At 45.8% G+C, this 23,401-nt stretch overlaps 1 protein-coding gene across 9 annotated transcripts in view; it reads left to right on the forward strand.

The window, feature by feature from the left end:
- The window catches only part of U2AF1 (U2 small nuclear RNA auxiliary factor 1), a 122,794-nt gene that overhangs the window by 31,501 nt on the left and 67,892 nt on the right, over positions 1 to 23,401 (forward strand). For 3 of the 9 annotated variants that reach the window (XM_069202954.1, XM_069202949.1, XM_069202952.1), the window contains exon 3: positions 18,243 to 18,309. The exons of 1 other annotated variant lie outside the window; for it this stretch is intronic. In XM_069202954.1, the coding sequence (XP_069059055.1) occupies positions 18,243 to 18,309 (67 nt within the window). Of the gene's footprint in view, positions 1 to 13,481; positions 13,568 to 16,703; positions 16,771 to 18,242; positions 18,310 to 23,401 lie in introns of all 9 variants that reach the window. 5 more of the 9 variants (XM_069202953.1, XM_069202950.1, XM_069202956.1 and 2 more) reach the window with 4 other exon arrangements.

Raw genomic sequence — 23,401 nt, forward strand, 5'->3', positions numbered from 1 at the left:
CAACTGTGTGGCCTTGTATCTTGACTCCCTTCCTGTAGGGATTCTCTATCTCAGGGTAATTCCCAAAGCTGTCTTTCTCTTGTTCTGCTGTATTACCCCTCCATCCCATCTCATTACCGTCACTATATTTTTGGAGTATTACCTATTCTTGTATCTTTGACGGTTCTTCTGTTTTATAATAGATCAGAGAGCTCACTGAAGCTGCCACTTACAAACTTAACTTTCAAAAGCTGAAAAAACCAGGCCAATGAAATGAGTTCATATTTAAGGCTGTTGCCCTTGTTCCGTCACATTTAGGTTTTGGGTTTTGCACAACTTGTATGCCTAATCCATATCTGTCTTGGACCCCATTGCGGTTGTTCCAACCTCCGCAGCCAGCCTTATTGTGGGTACAAACGTTCTGACCAATTCAAGCCTTTACCAGTCATTCGTTATATGACTAAACCTCTAGTTATTCACTAGCCGTGTACCTCTTCTACAAATGAACTGGAACCAGTGGACTTTGTACAATAAGCTTGATGCTTCACAAGCAATGAAAACTAGCATTCCCTTTTGCAAAGTCTAACATCTGGAACTTTATTCAGTAAAACGTTTGTCCCGTACCAGCTCCAGAAACCTTTCACAAAATACTTGTAGCAACCTTATGCAGGTTATGTATCCCTCCTTCCATAAACATTTGAGCTGAAAATTCTTCTGATGTTGTTTTTATAAAGCCTTAAAGTTTTGCTATATGTGAATAGCAGGCAAGAGCCCAGGGATACAGTTCAAGATTATAATGAGGTAGGTAACATGTAGGTTCCATCATGTAGAACAGTAGTAGTTTTTGAAAAATGTCTGCAATTTATGCCTGAATTACAGGAGCAGTACTGCTTTCAGTGGGCATAGTCCAGATCCTGGTGCGCAGATGGAGAGCAGACATGTTGTCTCATCTTTTGGTTCTTGTATTACTTCTTTAAGTCCTGGGTCTTGAGGTGAGGTGTCCACCTTGGCTTTAATTCCTTTTGACTTGTGCAGGGGTGTGGTTTCACACAGCCTGGTCTTGAAGATGGTTCGGGCTTGGAGGAGGAGAAAGAGTACTTCCTCCAGTGTTGAGGGAACTTAGTTGAACTTCTCTTGCCCTTCTGAGACGTGTTGCATAAATTGCAAAGCCTTTGAGGGGAGCAATAGTAGTGTTAAGAAAAGCTTTTCCTCAGTCTAGGTGGGAGAGTAACAAGACTTGCAGTGTAGTCTTGCTCCCAGACTCATGAAGGAGAATCACTTTTCTTGTGAGAGAGGTAGGCAATGTGCGCTTTGAAGAGCAGGCCTGTGTTGCAGGTGAACCCAAGTTATTTTCTTTTTTTGTTTTTTTGCATTGACTATTGACTTGATGGTGATATCTAGGTTCATGGCGAATAGCTGTGTGTGAATCTGTGGTCGTCTGTCTGGGTATATTTTTAACATGCTTGACATCAAGTTGTGGGTGAGCTTGCAGCATGTTTTTAGTCACAGAAAGCCTTGACTTGATTGGAGATTTTGAGGTAGAGTTTTTGTTGGTTACAATCACAGTTACATTATGACCTTCAAGCTGCTGTGCCGAAATCATCCAGTGCAACTCACTGTAGAAGAAGGGTTCTTTTCTGCAGCTGGAAATGAGAAGGAGGAATACAGGCGACTTATGACATGTACATAGCTAAAGCAACCGACTGCTTGACACAAAGGGTCCATTAACGGGCATTGTGGCAGCAGGAGTGGAAAATGAGGAGGATGAAATCAGGAAAGGAGTGATGGTTAATGTAGGAAGTTGGCTCTGTATGTGCTATTTCAAAGTAAGGAATAGCATGCACAGAGTCCAAGGGTTCCCCTTAGAGGTAAAATAGTGGTAAAAATAGATAATACTAATGCTCTATTTTGTGGTAGTGTGGTCGAGCAGTAGGCTTATCCAAGGAGTAGTGTTAAGCATTTGTTGTACACACACAGGCAATAAATGAGGAACACACACTCAGAGACAAATCCAGCCAATAGGTTTTGTTATAGAAAAATATCTTTTCTTAGTTTATTTTAAGAACCACAGGTTCAAATTTAACATGTAATATCTTGTTTGAAAGGTATTGCAGGTAAGTACTCTAGGAACTTTGAATCATTTCAATTGCATGTATACTTTTCAAGTTATTCACAAATAGCTACTTTAAAAGTGGACACTTAGTGCAATTTTCACAGTTCCTGGGGGAGGTAAGTTTTTGTTAGTTTTACCAGGTAAGTAAGACACTTACAGGGTTCAGTTCTTGGTCCAAGGTAGCCCACCGTTGGGGGTTCAGAGCAACCCCAAAGTTACCACACCAGCAGCTCAGGGCCGGTCAGGTGCCGAGTTCAAAGTGGTGCCCAAAACGCATAGGCTTCAATGGAGAGAAGGGGGTGCCCCGGTTCCAGTCTGCCAGCAGGTAAGTACCCGCGTCTTCGGAGGGCAGACCAGGGGGGTTTTGTAGGGCACCGGGGGGGGGACACAAGCCCACACAGAAATGTCACCCTCAGCGGCGCGGGGGCGGCCGGGTGCAGTGTTAGAACAAGCGTCGGGTTCGCAATGGAAGTCAATGAGAGATCAAGGGATCTCTTCAGCGCTGCAGGCAGTCAAGGGGGGGCTTCCTCGGGGAAACCTCCACCTGGGCAAGGGAGAGGGACTCCTGGGGGTCACTTCTGCAGTGAAAGTCCGGTCCTTCAGGTCCTGGGGGCTGCGGGTGCAGGGTCTTTTCCAGGCGTCGGGACTTAGGTTTCAGAGAGTCGCGGTCAGGGGAAGCCTCGGGATTCCCTCTGCAGGCGGCGCTGTGGGGGCTCAGGGGGGACAGGTTTTGGTACTCACAGTCGTAGAGTAGTCCGGGGGTCCTCCCTGAGGTGTTGGTTCTCCACCAGCCGAGTCGGGGTCGCCGGGTGCAGTGTTGCAAGTCTCACGCTTCTTGCGGGGAGATTGCAGGGTTCTTTAAAGCTGCTTCTTTGGATAAAGTTGCAGTCTTTTTGGAGCAGGTCCGCTGTCCTCTGGAGTTTCTTGTCGTCGTTGAAGCAGGGCAGTCCTCAGAGGGTTCAGAGGTCGCTGGTCCCTTTGGAAGGCGTCGCTGGAGCAGAGTTCTTTTGGAAGGCAGGAGACAGGCCGGTGAGTTTCTGAAGCCAAGGCAGTTGTTGTCTTCTGGTCTTCCTCTGCAGGGGTTTTCAGCTAGGCAGTCCTTCTTCTTGTTGTTGCAGGAATCTGATTTCTAGGTTCAGGGAGAGCCCTTAAATACTAAATTTAAGGGCATGTTTAGGTCTGGGGGGTTAGTAGCCAATGGCTACTAGCCCTGAGGGTGAGTACACCCTCTTTGTGCCTCCTCCCAAGGGGAGGGGGGTCACATCCCTAATCCTATTGGGGGAATCCTCCATCTGCAAGATGGAGGATTTCTAAAAGTTGGAGTCACCTCAGCTCAGGACACCTTAGGGGCTGTCCTGACTGGCCAGTAACTCCTCCTTGTTGTTCTCATTATTTTCTCCGGCCTTGCCGCCAAAAGTGGGGGCCGGGGCCGGAGGGGGCGGGCAACTCCACTAGCTGGAGTGTCCTGCGGTGCTGTGACAAAGGGGTGAGCCTTTGAGGCTCACCGCCAGGTGTTACAGCTCCTGCCTGGGAGAGGTGTTAGCATCTCCACCCAGTGCAGGCTTTGTTACTGGCCTCAGAGTGACAAAGGCACTCTCTCCATGGGGCCAGCAACATGTCTCTAGTGTGGCAGGCTGCTGGAACCAGTCAGCCTACACAGATAGTCGGTTAAGTTTCAGGGGGCACCTCTAAGGTGCCCTCTGTGGTGTATTTTACAATAAAATGTACACTGGCATCAGTGTGCATTTATTGTGCTGAGAAGTTTGATACCAAACTTCCCAGTTTTCAGTGTAGCCATTATGGTGCTGTGGAGTTCGTGTAAAACAGACTCCCAGACCATATACTCTTATGGCTACCCTGCACTTACAATGTCTAATGTTTGGCTTAGACACTGTAGGGGCACAGTGCTCATGCACTGGTACCCTCACCTATGGTATAGTGCACCCTGCCTTAGGGCTGTAAGGCCTGCTAGAGGGGTGTCTTACCTATACTGCATAGGCAGTGAGAGGCTGGCATGGCACCCTGAGGGGAGTGCCATGTCGACTTACTCATTTTGTTCTCACTAGCACACACAAGCTGGTAAGCAGTGTGTCTGTGCTGAGTGAGGGGTCTCTAGGGTGGCATAATACATGCTGCAGCCCTTAGAGACCTTCCCTGGCATCAGGGCCCTTGGTACCAGAGGTACCAGTTACAAGGGACTTATCTGGATGCCAGGGTGTGCCAATTGTGGAATCAAAAGTACAGGTTAGGGAAAGAACACTGGTGCTGGGGCCTGGTTAGCAGGCCTCAGCACACTTTCAATTCAAAACATAGCATCAGCAAAGGCAAAAAGTCAGGGGGTAACCATGCCAAGGAGGCATTTCCTTACAGTTAAGGTCACGTACTGATGTCTTGTCATCTTCTTGCTTTTTTGTGTGGGATGCTGCTGCATTGTTCACATGCTCTGGGGAAGGAGGGGTGTCTTAATTTTTGCCCTCAGGAATCTTAGCTGTTTCAGTGAACCCTGTTTAGATAGTTCAGCAGATCTTCATTTGGCTACAGGCAGCCATGGGAGTCGAGGGACATGTCACTGACTGCATTGCATGCCGGCAATTCAGCCCATTGTAGACTCTGGCTTCTGGTGGGAAAACTCTCAAGTTAAACCAGCACAGCCAGAAGCAAAAAGTCTAGTTTTTAGATCAAGCACACAATCGCTTTGACCTTTTGTAAGTATTGTGCGGTTTTACCCACACCCACTGCACACCCATCACTTTCACTGGTTTGTGGGCTTGCCTTTTGTATGAAGCTGGCTCTGTATATACTGTATCAAAATGAGATAGTGTGCACAGAGTCCAGGGGTTCCCCAAGAGGCCTGACACTCTCAAGGGCTTAACTCCAGACCACTAAGATTTTATATAGAAAACGATATTTTTGTTACTTTATTACTAGAACCACAAGTCTCAGTTCAGAAGTAAAAACTGTTGTAAGTAAGTACTTAGCATAGACATCAATGTAACTTTGTTTCACTTTAGTCAAGTAAACAGTTTTTAAGAAAGGGAATATTTATTTTAAAAGTGGACACAGTGAATTTTCAGAACTGTTCCTGGTGGAAGAAAATAAAGTTTTAGGGGTAAGTACATGACCTACAGTTCCAGTCTCCAGGTAGTGCACCATTTGGGGTTCAAGTCAACCCCAAACACCCAGCAACACAGGGCCAGTTAGGTGCAGAGGTCAAACAGGAGCCAAAATAACGTGGCCCCTACGGAGACAGAGGGTTCTCTGGTTCCGGTCTGCTTGCAGGTAAGTACCCGCATCGTCGGAAGGCAGACCAGGAGAGTTTGAAAGAGTACTGGAGGGGCCCCAAGTAGGCACAAAAACCCCACCTCGTCATTACAGGGGCGGCAGGGTGCAGTGTGCAAACAGGGTGTCTGGTTCTCAATAGAACTCTATGGAAGCACCTGGGGGTCACTTACGGACTGCAGGCAGGGCACGGGGGGCTTCTAGGGCAAGCCACCGACTGGGCAAGGGTCGCCTGCTGGTCGTTGCTGCACTTGTGGTCAGTTTCTCTTGAGCCTGGAGGCTGCTGCGGGTGCAGTGCTTCTCCGGGCAACATATCTTCATCCCTGGCAGTCACGGTCAAGGGGGTCCTTGGGATTCCCTCTGCATGTGTCGTCCGGGGGGGGTGCAGAGAGGTCCGCCCAGGGTGGACGCATAGTCTGAATCGCCTGGGGATCCTCTCTGGCAAGTTTGTTTTAAGGGCCATTTTCCTATACCTTTTCTTGGGGAGGTTCTGTAACCTCCTTGCTGACTGACCCTCGTACATGGATAATTGTGCAATGCTGATATGTTTGACAGCGAGCCAACTTCTTTTTGTGTCTCTCCTTCACGCTCATGCTTATGGCGCTTTGAATTGGCTTGCTTATGCCAACTAATATTTTACTTTTCATTTTTTATTTGTGGCAAGAAAAGTCCAGTTAGAAATTGACAGCGCCAATCTCTCTAAATGGAGCAAATGCGAGACCCATTGCATTGCAAATCCTTGTGTTATAGTGTTATGCTTGGTGTTTTCGCCATGTGCCTTCCCATGGAGAATTGCTGATCCCCCAGGCATTCGTTCATTGTGGGAGTCAAATGGATGTCGTGGTTCTCCACAAATCTGTAAGATAGAAAGAAAAATGTTGAGTTTCAAGAGTGCGATGTAGTTCTATACACCATCCTCTACAAAATGAACAGAAGTCTAGTGGAAACAAGTGCGTTTTACGTTCATCTTTGGATCTGGAGAAAGTTGAACTTAAAGCATATTTCTTTTCACTAGTATTTATCTTTGTAGATGGTAACAGTTTTTGGATGACCGTTCAGCAGGGAGAGTTTGGAATGCATTCTATGCTCTGTATGAAATGTGGGTGAAATGTTTGCTCCTAAACTCGCCTAGTTGTGGTGCAGTAGCACGGTTTTTGCTGTGTATCTACCGCAGTGCAGGTTCCGACTCTTGCCTTCTCTGAAACCAAGCCTAACATTAATTAGGCTGTCTCCTACCGTTGCCCATATACAAGGTGTTAGTGTAGTTTATTGGCCAAGTTTTTAGTAAGCATTTTGCTAAGTTATGTGGCTGTCGTGTAGGTTGCCTTGCTAATGTGCAGTAGCTGATGCAAAATGTGTTTTTTGTACCAGTCCGTTTGGGGGCTGAGTGGTTTTCATCAGTCAGAGAAGGTACTCTGTTTGAAGAGTAAATATTCCACCCAAAATGTTACCAGGGATGATACCGAACTACTTGTTCATTTGTATACAACCTCGAAAAAAGTCAGCCCAGTCTCTTTAAGGTGAACCTAGCCTTGGACTTTGCAGGCCTCTACCTATGCCAAACATCTAATGCCTCTGTGCACCTACCTACTAGTAGCAGCTAGGGTGAACCCCTCTTCCCCCCCAAAGGTCAATACGGACTTTCCAGTCCCCTTTCCTGAGATAACCAATTGCTTTAATGGTTATTGTAGTCTTGTTTTGCTTCTTTTTATTCAATTACTTGGGCATAGCACCTGAAAATGAACAAGTTGTAGGTGTAAAGTTAATATGTTGTGATAGTGTACCTAATGACCCAGTACGAGGGCAGTCTCACTAGTTTCGGCATGGTTTGATTGTCCATATAGGTCTGGCACTTGAGCTTGTGTTGGTGGATTAAAAGCTTTTCATAGCTATTACATAAAGAGGCAATTAAGGAGAGTACATCCGTCAAGTTCGATGGTTTGCATATGGTGCTTTGATTAGCTGCAGAAACACTGGAGCAGTGGCTTCTTGGCTCTCGCCGTCCTTTGGTGGCAGAGAACCCATAGAATGATCTACAGCATGGATTACTACAGAGAGGTAATGAAAAAAAATTACATTGGCCCCTGTGTTGACTGTTGCCAGTAGGTTGACAGTACATTCCATTCACTAAGGCTTCATATTGACTTACTTGGACTTCTGGTTGTGGCTGCGGTCCTGCTGCTTGTGGTAGTGGCAATGTTGCTGCTTGTGGTGATGGGATTCACTTCTGCTGATACTGATACTTGTAATGCTGCTCGGGTTGCTGCTGTGATGTGGCTATGCACGTGTGGTACAACAATCTCAGTTTTAACATCAAGCTGCAGCAATATTGAGATGTACTAAGTATAGATTAACTCTAAACTTCACATCTGTTTGCTTTGATAGTCTAGGCATTGGCAAGGTAAGTAGAGAACATTTTTTAAATTGTGGTATTTTTCAGTGGATATTACAATTATTTTTTTAACCTTAATATTCTGACATACACGCAGTTATGTAGCATGTGGTGCATGTGTTTCTTGTTGTGCTATGCCTTCCTATTCTGGTGCAGGTTGTGGAGATGGTGGTTCAGGTGGCGCACGCACTGCATGTGTAGTGTGGGCTGCGGTTTTGGTGGCATTGGTGCGACTTGTGTGATGGTGCGAGTCGTGGAAGTGGTGGTTCAGGTGGCATAGGCACTGCATGTGTAGTGTGGGCTCTGGTTTTGGTGGCATAGGTGCGACTTGTGATGGTGCTGCCTGGAGTGGTGCGGGATGTGGAGGGGGTGGTCTAGTGGCATAGGCATTTCATGTGTGGTGTTGCTTGTGTGGGCTGTGCAGGTGGTTGTTCTGATGACATAGGCATTTTATGTGTTGTGGTGCTGCTACCTGTGGTGGTATGGGTGAATGTTGTGGCTCTGGTGTCATAGGTTTGTTTGTGTGGTTTTGCTGCAGCTGCCATTAGTGGTGCGGGGCTGTGGAGGTGGTGGTTCTGATGGCACAGGCATTGCATGTGTGGTGGTGGTGCCGCTTCCTGGATTGGTGCGGACTGTGGATGTGGTGGTTCTGATGACCTAGGAATTGCATGTTTGGTGGGGCTGGTTTGGTGCAGGTCTTACTTCAGCTGGCATTGATGTTTTATGTGTGGCGGTGCAGGATGTGGATGTTGTGTTTTTGGTGGTGGTGCGGGATGTGGCCGTGGTGGTTCTGGTGTCATAGCTTTGTGTGGTGGGGCTGCTGCTGCCTGGAGTGGTATTTGCTGCACACAAAGGAGAAAGAAGCAGCGACGTGGCCTGTTTTTAACAGATCCGTGCTGCCCCTACAATCTCTAATGCTAGAATGGCAGAAGGCTTAACTTCCTCTCTGGAACCCCATATGTACATCACACAGCTCTGCAGCTAAACCGTAAAAAGAAGGGATGGTAAAAGAAAGTAACATTTGTGTTAAGCAGAGGAGTAAGAGTCTTTTGTATACCTTATAATTTTAAACCCTCAAAATGGTGTGTTCGTTTTTCCTGAAGTATATCGACAGTAGATATAGGTGTATAGAGGGCTTCCTAAAACCAACTTTATGAATCTATTTTGTGGGCTCTTGTGTTCCTCGGTTGTCATGCAGTTTGTGATATTCGTAGATCAATGATGCAGAAGAGCTCAACGTGTCTGCTTAAGGGAGGTAGTTTGTGTTGGCAGACATCCCTCCGTTCTTTCTGCAGTAGCTGTCTTACAGTAGAAGTGATGCTCACAGTTCTGCATTTTGGGTGGCTGTTTGTGGGTTTCTTTTACAGCACAGACTGAAAATGTACCTGAACGCTAATGTTTCCTGCTAAATGTTAAAGCTGTGTGAAGATATGTTTTGTTGTGATTGAATGCCACTTCTTCAAAATCTAGGAGCTCTGACATTTCAGCTAGCAGTGGAGCTGAGCTCTTTACAAAGTGTTCACTTGAAAGATCTATGATAGTTTGGAAAATGCATCACCCTCCCAAGTGGTCGGTGTTCTTTAACCCTTCTGATTGTGTCGCACAGAGCGCACAGTTTTACAGAGTAATTCTGCAAATAGTAAAGTGCTTGAAGACATACATTCCACTAGATTTCTTCTCTGGTCAGATTCCACTATTAAAGTTATTTGACTCGTACTGAGATGCTAGTACATAAACATGGTTGTTTGTAGCAAAGATCTCCTCTGCACAATTCGAACATTTGCACTGGGGCTATCTGTACAAATTCTTTGTGCGACCCAAGGTTTCTTTCCAGGCTGGCAGTGAAGGTTGAAGAGCCATAATCATTGTCTATGACCCAGAGGGGAAAAAGCCAAGCATGACATTGCTTAGGCACTGGATTGGTCTTTTGGCAGCCCAAGCAAACCCATACTTCTGTTTTGATCACTGAGCAATTTGCAAACACGTTACGCCATACATTTTCTTCTCAATATTGTTTCTAAGGTCACTTTTTTCCACATAACCCATTTTAAACCGGATTCCATTCAGTAGCATTGTCACTTTAGAGAGCCCAAAGTGTTAAAGGCAGATAAATAAGAGTACCACACAGAAAAGGACCATTATAGTGGTCAATCCTGTCACTAGCTGCACAAATCCGATATCTTTGTATGAAGGGGGAAACTAGTAATCCCTGGTGATTTTGGTGGAAACGCATTTCTATTTTAAGGTGTGATGCTATGCTGGTTCATAGCTTTGAATCGTCCTCTGGCTGTGTGTGTAGAGGATGATGGATGTTCCTTGGCATCTGACGACTGTGAGGACCGCTCCATTTGTAACCTTAACCCAGTCCTGAACGGCAGTAACCTCGTGCACTAGGCAAATGATTGTGAATTTGGCTATTTTCTAGAGGAAGAGCCACTTACGTAATAGAGATTTAGATTGCCCAATGCCACAAGCCCGGTTCAGGTTGTGAGACAAGGGAATACGTCTATTCTGCCTGAAGATCGGAAAGTTGGCATGCTTTATCACTCCTTTAGCATTTTGTTGAGTCTTTCCATTGAGGTCCTTGTACATACTTTTTCAGAGCCGCAGATGACAAATAACTACAGGCACAAATTTTGATATGGTTAGGGGGCATAAGTTGTGGCAGGCTGATTTGTGCTTCCAAGGATAGATAAGGTCGCAAGTGCAAGTAATCTTGGTGGGAAGAAAGCGATTTAAGGGCCAGAAAGCTTCAAGCGAAGTAAGTTCTTTTTCATGCATTTTTTGATTACTTGCAATTAAGTCGGAGCCATCTGGTCGATTGTTGTGGGTTTGAGTGTTCTGGTTCTTACTTGGAAGCACAGAGTTTAGGACTCTTGGTCTTAGTGACTGGCGACATATGGACATGGTGGAAGATGGGTGGCAGTGCCCACACATTTCGTTCTCATTTCAGGAGGGGCGCCTGGTTTGTGAAGTTAGCAAAAAAGGCACTCTATTTGAATGCCTAGAGAACCGATGAGGAATGCGGGTGAAACCATGTGATAAACAGTGTCACAAGAAGCACGATAACACTTTCAAGGCTCACGGCTCAGGCAGACTTTATTCAGAAGTGATAACTTGTGGTATGTCTGTTCCTGTATTTTTTTTATTGTGGGATTTCAGATGTCAGCGACTGAAAAAGGTTTCAAGATATTGAATGGTCTTTTAGTTTCGTTAGAGTTAGACCCGGGTGCATTCTCCAAAGAATACACACAAACCTTGGCACTGTAGTGGCCTTGTTATCCTTGTCCATCAGTGTAGCTCATAATAGAACCTGAAGAGCTAGGACTGCCTGGGCCTGAATACCTCAGGTATACATAGACGTTGTGCACAGCTATGCATTTCACCGTGAGATCTCCAAAGGTAGCCTTTGTTAAGTATCGACAACACTGCGCTGGGAGAAGGCTATGCTGCCGCTTGTCAAACTGGCCTTTAATGGATCATCTCTACAATCCCACATTTTGGGGGACGGGGAAAGACTTGTACGCAAGAACCCTGACCAACACTTCTCAAGGCACCACCATCTCGAAAAAGTTGCAGGGCTGCAGGTTTTCTGCAAATACTGTTTATAGGGTTTGGGTGAAAACGTAGTGTGCTGACCTGTCACATACACTTGAGTGCCCATGGAATATGTTTGGGATCCGCCCATGATTCAATCTGAGATCTGACGAAAGGATTATAGTTTACAGGTCTAGATCATTTTGTTTGGTGTTAGTATGGTCGAAGTGGCACTTCATCAAAGTTTCATGATAGAACCTCACCCTGAGTTGTAGATTCTTGACCCAGAATCTCTTGAACCCTGTGTTGTGAAGCACGTTATTACAGTCCTTCATGAAACTTTGAGTCTCAGTGTGTAGTTGACACCTCTGATCAAATGTGTCCATTTCATCCATCTTTGTGAGGAAGCCAAACTGGTAGTCAGTGGGACCTGGAGCATGTTCACTGTGCAACGTGTTTGGAAAGAGCTTTGATATCATGATCATTCTTCACCAAATAATGAATTGCTGTGTTGTTGACTCACCATTGTCTTTGATGGTGTCATGGTTAGAGCACATCAAACTGCCACTTGTGTATTTAGTTATTGCCTCTGGGGTAAACTATAATAAAACCTAAGTAGCTGGGGGCTGTTCCCACTGGGCAGATGTCAAAGAAACCTTGGCTCGCACATGCTATACATGCTGCTGATTGTAGCCAGATGCTCCAATACTTCTCTTGCAAGTTCCCTCTGCACCCAGGGCCCGTTCATCATGCAGAATCTTGCTGAGCACTTCAGCGGGGCCCTCGGTCCCTTGCTTGCTCTGCATAGAGTGCATTGCCAAGTCTTTAGCTAGGCAGATGTGGGAGTGCCTCGGAGGTAAAAACGCTGGCTTGTTGATGGTTGCACTAGTAAATTACTTTATACTAACTGCCAATTCGGTTTGTTTTTTCAGACCTTAATTTAAGAAGACCGGTATGATTGTAAAGGTGATTTTGCCTGGATGCCTTGTTCCTCCCAGAAAACAAAGCAAATTCAAGGGAGCCGGTTGAGGGAAGAGGCCCAGGGTTCTGGCCGTCATGATGTGAATGCTGTAAATTCTGCCCTCACGTGGCATGGAGAAGACTGCTTCCTCAGCATTAACATGGCAGAGGATCAGCACCCCTCTTTGTGATGACTGGTGTGTGGCTTAGGGCGTCAGTCTTACGTCAGATGGTTGGAAGGTGGTGGGTGCAGTTTAAATGTGTCAGAGACGAAGACTTGGTGTGATCGTGGAAGTGCCCAGAGGTGTGAATAGGTTAAATAGAATTAAGCAGATTTCAAGTGTCCTGTTGAATCCACTTGGGGATTAGATGGCAAGGGTGATGCACTGCCCTAATTGATGCTCAACAGTGGAATGATTAGGAGGTCAGGCTCTTGTTTCTTTCTTGTCCCTCACCAGCGGTCTATCCTTACGACAGACGGCCATGTATTTCTTAAAGTAAATGATCTAAAGCATGTAACCACGTAAAGGATATCATTGCAAGATTTCCTGTCTTCCTGTGTCTACCACCTTAAATCTACCTCCTGTGAGTTAACAATTGTCCCTCTGCACCTTCCCGTAGCATTGATGTGAACATATTCATGTAAGATTGTGATTCCAGCTGCTAGAAGTTTTGTGTCCTCCACTATAGATGTATTGTTGCAGTTCCCAACTTTTACTGAAGTTTCTACTTCATTCTGGAAATAAACAATGTGTAGTATAGCCACTTTCATTGAAAGCCCTGCATTTGCTGGTTTAGAGTAGCTGGCCTCAATATCAGCTGCTCCTTGCACATGGCAGCCTGAGTGACCACCGCCAAATAGAACACGTCTTCAGGGTTTGGAGCAATGATAGATTTCCTTTGCTCCATGCAACTACAGGATGTGCATGGGCTGTGTGTATCTGGTAGTCTTTTGTGACTGAAGGTTCTTGTCAGCCTGGAATGAGAGTTTATGGCCCTATCTCTGCACCTCTTTCTTGGCAGCCCCTTTACAGGGATGATAGTAATGCAACCAATGGTTATTTGTGCAGGTGTTGGGGAAGTAGTCATTGGCCTGAGAGAGCCAATCTCGCCCTTAAACCACTTTCCAGTTGCACTCTGTATGTAGGAATAGAGGAATCATACACATACACCCTTTCCTCTCATGGCCTGACCAAATTTTCTCCCTGCCTTGCGCTGCAGATCCGGCTCAGTGGTCTGTGCTTCAATCCCTTTATTGGATCCATCCCCTGGGGACAAGGCAGCCAGCCGGACTTGCACTCACACAGGTATGTCCTTGCACGCTTTGCACTGCGTCAGCTCGTTAACTGTACACACATGTGCACACCCAATAATGCCCTGGGTCCCATGGGACGTGGTCAGCCTAGGACCAAAGAACGATGTTTTTCATACCAGGTAGTTCGCAACACTGATTATTTTTAGAACAAGAAAACCAAGTCGACTACATTATATGTAGAAGATTCTCAGGAATGAAGGGAGCATCTTGATCTGCAAGTTGCTGGTACAGAAAGATTGTCTGTTAGTAGTAATGACTTGAGTGACCTTTCCTTGGTATTATCGTGGCCACAGCGCAGACTCCTTCACAGGAGAAGCACTGTACCAAGAGCTACCAAATGTAGAGAAGGGCGAGACCAAGAGGCGTCCAGCACAAACTCCTGTGATTCTAGACTGGAGGAGTTACTGATCAACCTCAGTGATAGAAAGGCTTCTAACGTGGCTGAAGGCTGCTTCTAAAGACCTTCAGCAAGAGAGAAGGGTCACACAGTGCCGTTAGCCGATGTAAGTGGGCTCTGCATGGGATACGCAAGGCCGAAAGAGGGAATAAGACCTGAAAGGATGAGTTTCTGCTATATTAGCTTGGGTGCGGTGAACCAAAAGGCCAACAGGATCTTACTGGGGTCCTTAGTGCACTGTAATAGGGCTGGTTTGTGCCAAGAAAACAGGGAGACTGATTATAAAAGACATGCCCAGAAATAGCATTTCTGTCCAGACTGTTCTGCCCAGCAGGCAGTCGGTGGCGGGCCTTCTTTGTCTCTTCCTCTTTTTCTCTCTCTCTTCCCCCTAATACCCATCTTCAGTCTTTCTCCCTCTTTTCTCCTCTATTTCTCATTCCCCACCTACCTCTCTCTACCTCCAGCTGCCTTTCATTCTGTCTTCCACAAAGTGTATTTGACATGCAGTGTGGAGATGTTTTTTTTTTTGTCCAGGGTTCAAGTAGCTACTTCACCATGACTTTCAAACAGTGGTTGTAACATACGCAAAGACGGATCTCATGCTCCAGCCCAAATGTAGCCTCTGTCTTGTGCACGTCACAGGATGTCGTACGTGTGCTAGCTGGAGCACCAGAGGCAGAAGGCCATCTGGTAACTGCAGTCTAATGCGCCTATCTTTTTCAGATCCCCCAATGTCAGTACAGTTCAACGTCACCCTAAGCCAAGTAGAAACCCTTCTGAGAGGATGAGCTTGGGTGGGTGTACAGCCTCAGAAATATCACCAACGCTCTCTCAAAACCAGCTTAGACACCCAAACTGTGAACTTCTATAATTTTTCATAGAACAATTTCTTTCTTCGGAAAATTGCAGTAAACATTAAAAAACAGAAAGTGTCCCTAACAAACCACGTTTTCCTTGTTTTCACAGATAAAACCAAACTGCTTGGGTTCGTGAAGCAGAACCTCGTAAGATGGGTGGCAGTTTTTTTTTTTTTTTATTAGTTTGGAAATTTGCTGTTGTGGGTTTATGAGCATGCTTCAAGGGCGAGGAACTGAGAGCCCTAAACATGCAGTCTCACATGACGAGTTCCACAGCTCTCTGAACATGCAGTCTGTGCTGTGGTGTGGTTCAATTGTAAGCAATGTTGAAGTTCTCACTCAGATTGAGGAAGATGCCTGAGGTGCACTAAAAACACAAGCGTACAATGCCCAGGGGCAGACCAGCACAATAGAGAGCTGAAAGGAAATCCTTGGATGGTCATGCCCTGGCTCAGGAAGGAGGTTGTGTCCTGTTGTCACTGTTTGCAAGCACCCACGTGGCCAGAGATGTGGTCACAGAGCATGGGAAGAGACTCCCTTAAGCTAGCAGTTATACCAAGGGGTTTGCCTGGATCAGACTTCAGCGGCATGGCTTTTACTGCTGCTCCATTTCCTCGCTTTTGAACCATGCTCTCGACTAGTCCCTGACACTGTACACCTCGTGATATATTCATATTGTGCCCTGTCAAGGCACCATTTTTTTTAATGAATTTTTTTTAGTTCGCCTTTCCAGCCACCAGCTGCTTATACGCTGAGTTTGGCAACTTGTTGCATCACGCCTCTGTAGTGTGGTTCGAAAAATACACATTTCCTATAATATGTAGGTTGTGTAGTATTTTGATGTCTGTGTTTGTGCGTAATTGGTATCCTTATCCTTTTACAGCGTCCCTTGACCTAGTAAATTCCTAGTTTCTTTCACAGCTTCCCATGGTCTTGAAACCCCGTCCATTCATTGAATCCACACGCCACTGTCTGGTGTCTCTCAAATAGAAGGACTCCAAATGCTGGTGACTATTTCCCCAGATTCCTGTTCCATTTGATGGCCCAGACAAATGAGCATTACTGAATCCTAGGGGGGAAAAATCATCAAACTACACATTTGTGGGAGCCTCTCAAGAAGCAGTGCTGGGTCCCCACCTACCTCTCAGCCCATCTTTATGCATTTTACAAATATCGTCTCCCTAGGAGCTGCCATGATAAGAGGAATGCGTTGGCAAACCCTCGACTGTCCCTGTAAAAAAGGTGATGTGATCGGTCACATTCATTCGTTTCAGGCTGACAAACATACCTATTGGAGGAGTCACATCCCAGGAAGTGCCTCATTGCTTCACAGGTTCCAGCAGACACTTACTTTGGGACATTGTCCTTTTTCAGTCCTTTGGAAGTACCCAGCCTTGTTTACTTAGTCTGATTATGCTAGCGGTAAGTATAACTTTTTGATCAACAGAGCTGGGTATAAATAGCAGCCTCTTGAACCAGGTCCTTGATAGATTTTTCCAATCAGTCTGGGACAGAAGCGTTGCAAGAGGCTGTGGTGTTGTGTGGATGTTGGAGGGTCAGGGTGGCTTGACTGTTATGTAAAGCCTACTCCACAGAAGCTATCCCCATGCTACTGCCTTGTCCACACATCTGCCCTGAAAGGAGTGGGCCGAAATAGGTTGCCAGGGGCGTGTTTGCGTGTCCAGGAGGGCTCACGTCAGCAGTCCTGCAGCTGGATTCCTGGCAAATGTAAATTCAGCAGAAACTTGGAAGTAAACCCCCTTCCCCTCTCACACCTTTCATACTGTCCCATTTGTAAGACATCTTTTTAATTGTCTTTTTTTATGCACAGCAGCCAGTAGAATTCCCCTTTTTTATTTTTTTTCTCCTCGCAGACCATCTTGATCCAAAACATCTATCGTAATCCCCAAAACAGTGCACAGACGGCCGACGGCTCCCACTGTAAGTCCTGATGCAGGTGGACATTATTTATAAGATGTTGGTGTCAGAGACCCCCTCCTCATGTGGCCTAGAAGGCGTCATTGCCTGGGCTGCTGACATTGAGCAGCATCCTCGAGGTGGTCGAAGTAATACAAAACTAATATCAGGAACCTGACAAAGGAACAATCTGCACTCCTTTAGGCTCAGTGGGAGGCTGACATGCTGGTTCTTTTTAGTGACTGAGGAGGGTTTCCAGGTGCAGTGGTTGGCCGAGGATAAATAAGGTTGCTACCAGTATAGGAGTCTGAAGCAACCTGCAGGGGTTGGTTGTCATCACAGTGGAATGGCAGCGAGTTGGGGGTCCTAAACCAGATGTGTTTAGGATGAGTAGGAGCCTCAAACTGCAGTGTCAGGCCCAGGTTTATGTCAAGAACTGGGGTGGAGTATTTTAATCCTAATAGCATGTTTCATGAATAGAGAACAGTGATTAGCGAAGAGGTACTTAATATATGTGCACCTTTTCACTCGTAGCTAGTGGGGCAGTGGAGAGGGACATAGCAAGAGCATGAGCTCTGTTTTAAGTGGTCACATCTGTGGCCTTCTTGCAGCAGGCAGTAGAGGAAGTCCAGGAGTTTTCCTTGGCCGGAGGGTATGCGTCTGACATGCTTTTAATGTTAGGAGGGTGTGCAGTGTACTCTGAGGGAGGTCTTGGCACACAGGACAATTTAATTCTCCTGAAAAGTTCAGAGAGGAGGTTATATACATAGGTTAAAGAGGGGAGGGCTTTGGGGGTCACCGGTAGGGGAAACAGATGAGGGTCTGCAAGTTGAGGTGTAAGTTGGACCTGGCATACAAGCTGAGTGGGCCACCAGGATTTGATGCCTGTGTCTCTTGGCTATAAGAGGAAGTGTGGAAGCCCAATTCAGCACTTAAAGCTGACACAATTGCAGAAGACCTCAGTATTTGTCAAGTTCCTGATATCTGTGCCCATGAACACACAATCCTTACAAGGTAAGTCACGTGAACCGGGTAGCCCTGCCTTCTAGCTTGGGTGGCGAGGACATGGAGATCTCATCCTACCCCGTCTGCATTGTTGATGCTGAGCACAGATAGGCAAGGTCCTGGCATAGACCTTGGTTTGGGACTGCAGCTCTCCCAGAATTTAATTTGGCTTATTATTGTGGGAGGGGATTTTCATCATTCCACAACTGGGTGGGTGTTGGAAAGGGGAGGAGGGGCGGGGGAGAGGTTGCATTTGGCAGTGGTCTGAAAGTTTACTTTTGATGCGGTGGTGGGTGAGCTGAGATCTCTGTGGATGTTGCACCCAGGAAGGCTTGGTAACCGCTCTCAACCGAGTTTGCTGTAATTTGTGCATTAACCTGTTCTTTTTCAGCTCCTGCGATAATATAAGATATCACCAGAAAACTGGTTGTGTTCTTATGACTTCACAAGTTTTCTACTATAATATAAAGATGTTACATTTTGTATTTCAGACAATTGCACTCTTGAACATATATCGTAACCCTCAAAACTCTTCCCAGTCTGGCGACGGTTTGCGCTGTAAGTTCCTCCATCTTCCTTCACGCATTCCCCCACCGTGCTCAGGGGCCTTCTGAGTCGACCCGATCTAGTTTGAGAAATGTGTTTTGTGGAGGCTATCTCCGATCTTTAGTTCTGTTTTTTGAATTGTTTGATTTTGGGTTCTGCACCGACCAGTTTTATAAACCTGCTGAAGCTGATGTTGCATCTGTTTTCCCACTCCCGGCCTGTGGTCTGGAGTGGAGCCCATGTACGTGTGTAGACAGTACTGGAGATCTTTAGTACTCTCGATGCAGGAAGTCTGCACTTTTCAGGTGATTGTACCGTGATCTGCTTGCAGTAGTATCCTCAGTGGTGTAAGAAGGTGTTCGCTTTCTGGTGTTGCGGCTCCTTCCGCCCCGGTCACTGGTGTCTGAAGACCAAACACTGTAGTTTCATGTGTCCAAGATCCTGGCCTTCTAGCTGGAACAGTCTCCATCCTGCTCATGTGCCAGTCCTCTGCAGATCAGCTCGGACACACACTCATTTTGTTAGTGTCGACGATGTCACGCTCCTCGCACGCCTTGCTTCCAGGATGTTGATTGTGCAAATCATTTTGGCTGAGACAGCCTTCTCGTTCTGGTGTCCTAACAATCATCTTGCTGTTTTTAGCTTTGTCTTTGCTGCTGAAAATTTTCAGCATGAAGGGAAACGGCTTCTAGTCTGTTGGCGCTTGGGAGCTAAAGATTGAAAGATTCACTAATAAGGCAAAAAAAGACCCTATGCAATTATGGCTGCATCAGTAAAGAAGTCAGCAGATGTCAGCACATGATGGGAATGGTATCTGCAAAGATGGAGCACAGCTTTGGCAGACGTTTACCACTTGCAACCGACAGGTGCATACAGTCTGCTCAGACTTGCACAGCAGCATCTGTCCTAAATTCAAAAAGGATGTATCTAAGATAAATCAGGGGCAGCCATTGCAGAAACACAACAGACAATGCTCTAACTAGGGTAGCAACAAGATAAAGAAGGAACAGAATCACTCAAGCAGTTAACAGCTAATATAGGGCATGTGGCCAAAGGACGTGAGAAATCTGCCGCCACTCGTAACTTTAAACAAGTTTTATGGCAGTATGAGGCATTTCAAGTAGCTAGCATCGCAGTGGGTATGCATTTGTTTGGGAGCAAGGAACTGTAGAATATGGTTGTAGGTTTAACATTTCAGGGGACAGTTGCGCTGTCGAGCAAGACCTAAAAATCCATGTCGGATAATGACTGCCCTCTTCCCAGCCGTGCTGCTGCCAGAAAAAGACACCATGTATTATCTAGTTATCAAAGACACTTTAATGACATTATAATGTCATGTGCGTGCCCCTGAAAGTTCAAACTCGGGCAGGTGAATAAATCTAAATAAAATGATCACAGCTGTGGGAAGGAAAAGCAGTTTTTTTTTTTTTTTTTTTTTTTGTGTGGATGCAGGCTATTTCTGTCCTACCAAAACATGTCCTCCAGGCTCCCAGCACGTGGGCTAAGCCAAAGCCCCTCTTGGTGATCCTCACAATTGTCTGGCGACAGCTGCACTTTCTGGCCTGACCATAACAAGCACTAAAACCCTGCACAGACAAGAAGCATTGGCCCAGCAGCCAGTTAAAACATCCTGTAAGACGTAAACATTACTGCACAATGCTGACTTTGCCAGCCATTGAGACTGTTATCGTTCAAGGCCTAGAATAGCAGAGGGATTGCAAGATCCATTTGAGATGTAAAGAGACATAGAGAAAATGAGCACGTTAAAGCGCTTTGCTGAAAATTAATATGGGGAGGTTTGATGGGGCACTGAAAAAAACACAACATCAGACATTCATAATTTATATAGTATTCATGCGAACTATTGCTCACACACGAAGACCAGGCTCTTTCACAACTTGCAGATACAACATGTGGCTTCTGAGGGCCCCCTAGAGGAGACCAGAGATTGCCCCTGGTTTATCCTAACTGGTGAACTTTGCAGACCAGGTTACATTTACACATTGAAGTCAGTGTACATGCAGACGTATTTTTGGAGAACTTGTTTGCCTTGTGGCAGCGGTTAACCTAGAACTGTAGCCCTCCCCAACCCCTCCCCCCTTTTTCTTTTTTTTTTTCTTTTTAAATCTATTGATCTGGCTCTGTGTCCAAATTACACAACTCAGTTACCTGAATCCATTCAAAGTGGATGACTCTGGTCCCTAATACGTCCTGACAAATATCAAGCCATTGTTAAGCTGTTGCACTCTTTGAAATAATCTAAGCTTCATTGATTGTACTTCTCATTCTGTTTAATCTAACCACAGAAGCTCTGTGACCAGCACCAAAATTCATTTTATAAATTGGCCAACTCAGTTTGTCTTCTGTTTATGGTGGCTTCTCTGAAGCAAAACATGAAAACTAGTAATAACCCATGTTGTCTTTTGTTTGCGCTCTAACCGTCTTCTGTTTGGTGGGCCCCTACATCTGGTTTTAACCATCATGTTGGCTAGGGTGTTTTAAAATGGACCCAGCCATATACTCGAACTGGTAAATGTTTTGCTCATGATTGGTCACCGGTGTGGACCTAGTGTCCGGCATGGATCTGTTGGCTACATCTGTCTAAGGCACAATGCACTTGTTTTTGTTCCCCAGTATTAACTTCGTTACTTTGAATTCTGTGTGTCCTAGAATGACCTTTTCCACTCACAAATGTTTAGCTTCTCATAGTTCCTGTCTTGGATGTTGGAATTCCAGTCTTTATATGTGGTGGCAGATCTCTGGCAGGGTGGTAGCTTTTTTAGGTGAATAGTGAGTCCCTGCTTTTGTAGAAAGAGTGTAGTTGCATTAACACTGATTTTAAAGGTGCTTTGAGCAGTGTTTTTCAGTGGATATACCCAGGGCCACTGGAATTATGCAATTTATGCAGCCACTCCGATTTTCGCATGATTATAAATTTGTACAGTTGCCACCTAATTCATCTGCTGCATAATCTAATTTTAACAAAATATTTTGTAGCTCAAATGGTTCAAAAGTTATTAAAATGCAGTAACAAGTTGCAGCGCAGTGGATGGCCCTTTGCAAAGATTGGCTAGTTACGTTTTTGTTGATTAGCGTATTTGGCTGTTAAACTGGTGCGAATAAGGTGCTACCAATGACCAGTCAGTGTTAAAAAGTTTAAAAAAGACAAAATAAGTAACACTATCACAAAATGTGCTGCATTATACTACATAATTTGCATTTTCTTGCTGCATAGTTTGGCCCTCCCTGCCAGATGATTCCCATGGCCCTGTCTGTAACAAAGCAATTTGCATTGGTGGCATATCGAAACAGATGCTTGATCACTGAAATAGGATCTATGTGGAGCTCAGGAGGTGGATGTATTCCCTCTGACCCAAGGAAATGATTTGGCTGCTTTCTTTTGGGATGCGGACCTGCTGCAGCATGGGGTAGCAGGACTTGGCCAACTGTACTTGAGGCCCTCCAGAATCGTCACGCCATGGTGCTGGACGGTGGAACCCTCGCTAGCTTGCTGATATTGGGGGTGTAGATCTACATGCTAATGGTAACCACAGATGCCTCACTTGAGACTTTTAAAGCAGTTATCCTGTGTGCTACTAGGTGGCATCATGTAGCTACACACCAACATTGTTCTGCTCTAGAAGCGAAGCTGCGTAAGTGCCACCCGTGCTTAGAGGTCAGTTCTTTTCTTTCCACACCTTCTGACACAGATGTGAAGCTTCTCTCTTGTCTTTGACGAGATTTGTTGACCATGTTATCCAGTGTGTAGAGGTGTCAACTCCTAAAACCACGGGGTGTAAACTGCTCATGGACTGTTGCAAACAGATGTCTGTGACAGATGCTCATGAAGTCAGACCATAACTCCAGGGCCTGTGGCAGCCTCGCCCAGATGAGCTCGAAGGTCACGTGGGAATGCAAATCCAAGCTCAGTGTCTCCAAACACATGAAGAGTCTGCTCTGTGAGTGGTTGATCTCAGAGGAAGGTCGTGTTCCTGCCTTTGAAGTCCTTCCTGTGGCAGGTCCTTGCTGCATTCGAAGCCTTTGGGTAAGATGAAGAAAATATGAGCAAGAAATGCCACTTCCTGCCAACCTCAAACTCTAGAGAAGGCGACTGCATCAGTGTACCTTCTGGCCTCACTTCGGATGTCAGGGGCACCCGAGTCAGAGTCTGATCCCGACGCGCCCCGCGTTTCCAGCACAGTTATCAGTGTTGAGGCATGTGGAAGCCTTCAAGGAGGCCAGTCTACAAATTTTCTGCACTTTACTGCCTCCCCAGCTTATCTTTGGATCCCACAGATCTGCAGAGACCTCCAGTCAGCCCTCCATGGTCTGTGCTCCTTGGAACTGTATCGGGTTCAACACCGGCTCAGTGCCTGTTCCGGCTTTGGCTCCGTCCCCAGTGCCAGTTCCATTTGCATCCATGCCATGGACACTGAAGATGTACAGTGGATATGAAGCCTGCTGTAAACCCTGACTCCGAGCTGAGTCTGCCATGACCTCGATCAGCGATAAGCAAAGGTACTTGATGTTAATTTCTTCCAGAATCCTGAGACGTTCCTGTCGCAGAAGACAGTAGTCGCGTATTAATATTATTTTTATATCAAGTACAGCATTGAGCGTGTAGATCACCCATAAATCACTTCCCTTCTTTCCTACTGCAGCAGTTTATAATAATCATAACGTTTTTTTTTTTTTTTTAAACAGTGCCCTAAATCGCCAGATTCACAAAATCAATCCCACTAAAGAAATGGCCGCCTCCACCCATAAACCAGCAATAACCTAAGACCCACTGAGCACACTCCACAGAAGTAAGAGGTCGCAACAACCTACTCAATTACACTTCAGTGTCAAATGTGTATCTGCTTTTAATTTAATAGCTGCTACCTCAGAAAAATGTACCAAGTGTGTGCAGCAGCCATCGTCGTGAGACTGGATCGCTTCTGATAGGTGCTGGGCCTTATTGTCCACTGATCCCTTGCGTGTGCAGAACATGGTACATACAAACCATGATGAGACTGTTTCATCCACCAGACCGCGTCAGCGGCAAAATGTTCCGTTCATGTTCTTCAGCCGTGGAGCTGTGATTTCATGATACAGCTTTAAA

This window comes from Pleurodeles waltl, chromosome 8 (genome assembly GCF_031143425.1).
Source record: "Pleurodeles waltl isolate 20211129_DDA chromosome 8, aPleWal1.hap1.20221129, whole genome shotgun sequence".
NCBI classification, from domain to species: Eukaryota; Metazoa; Chordata; class Amphibia; order Caudata; family Salamandridae; genus Pleurodeles; species Pleurodeles waltl.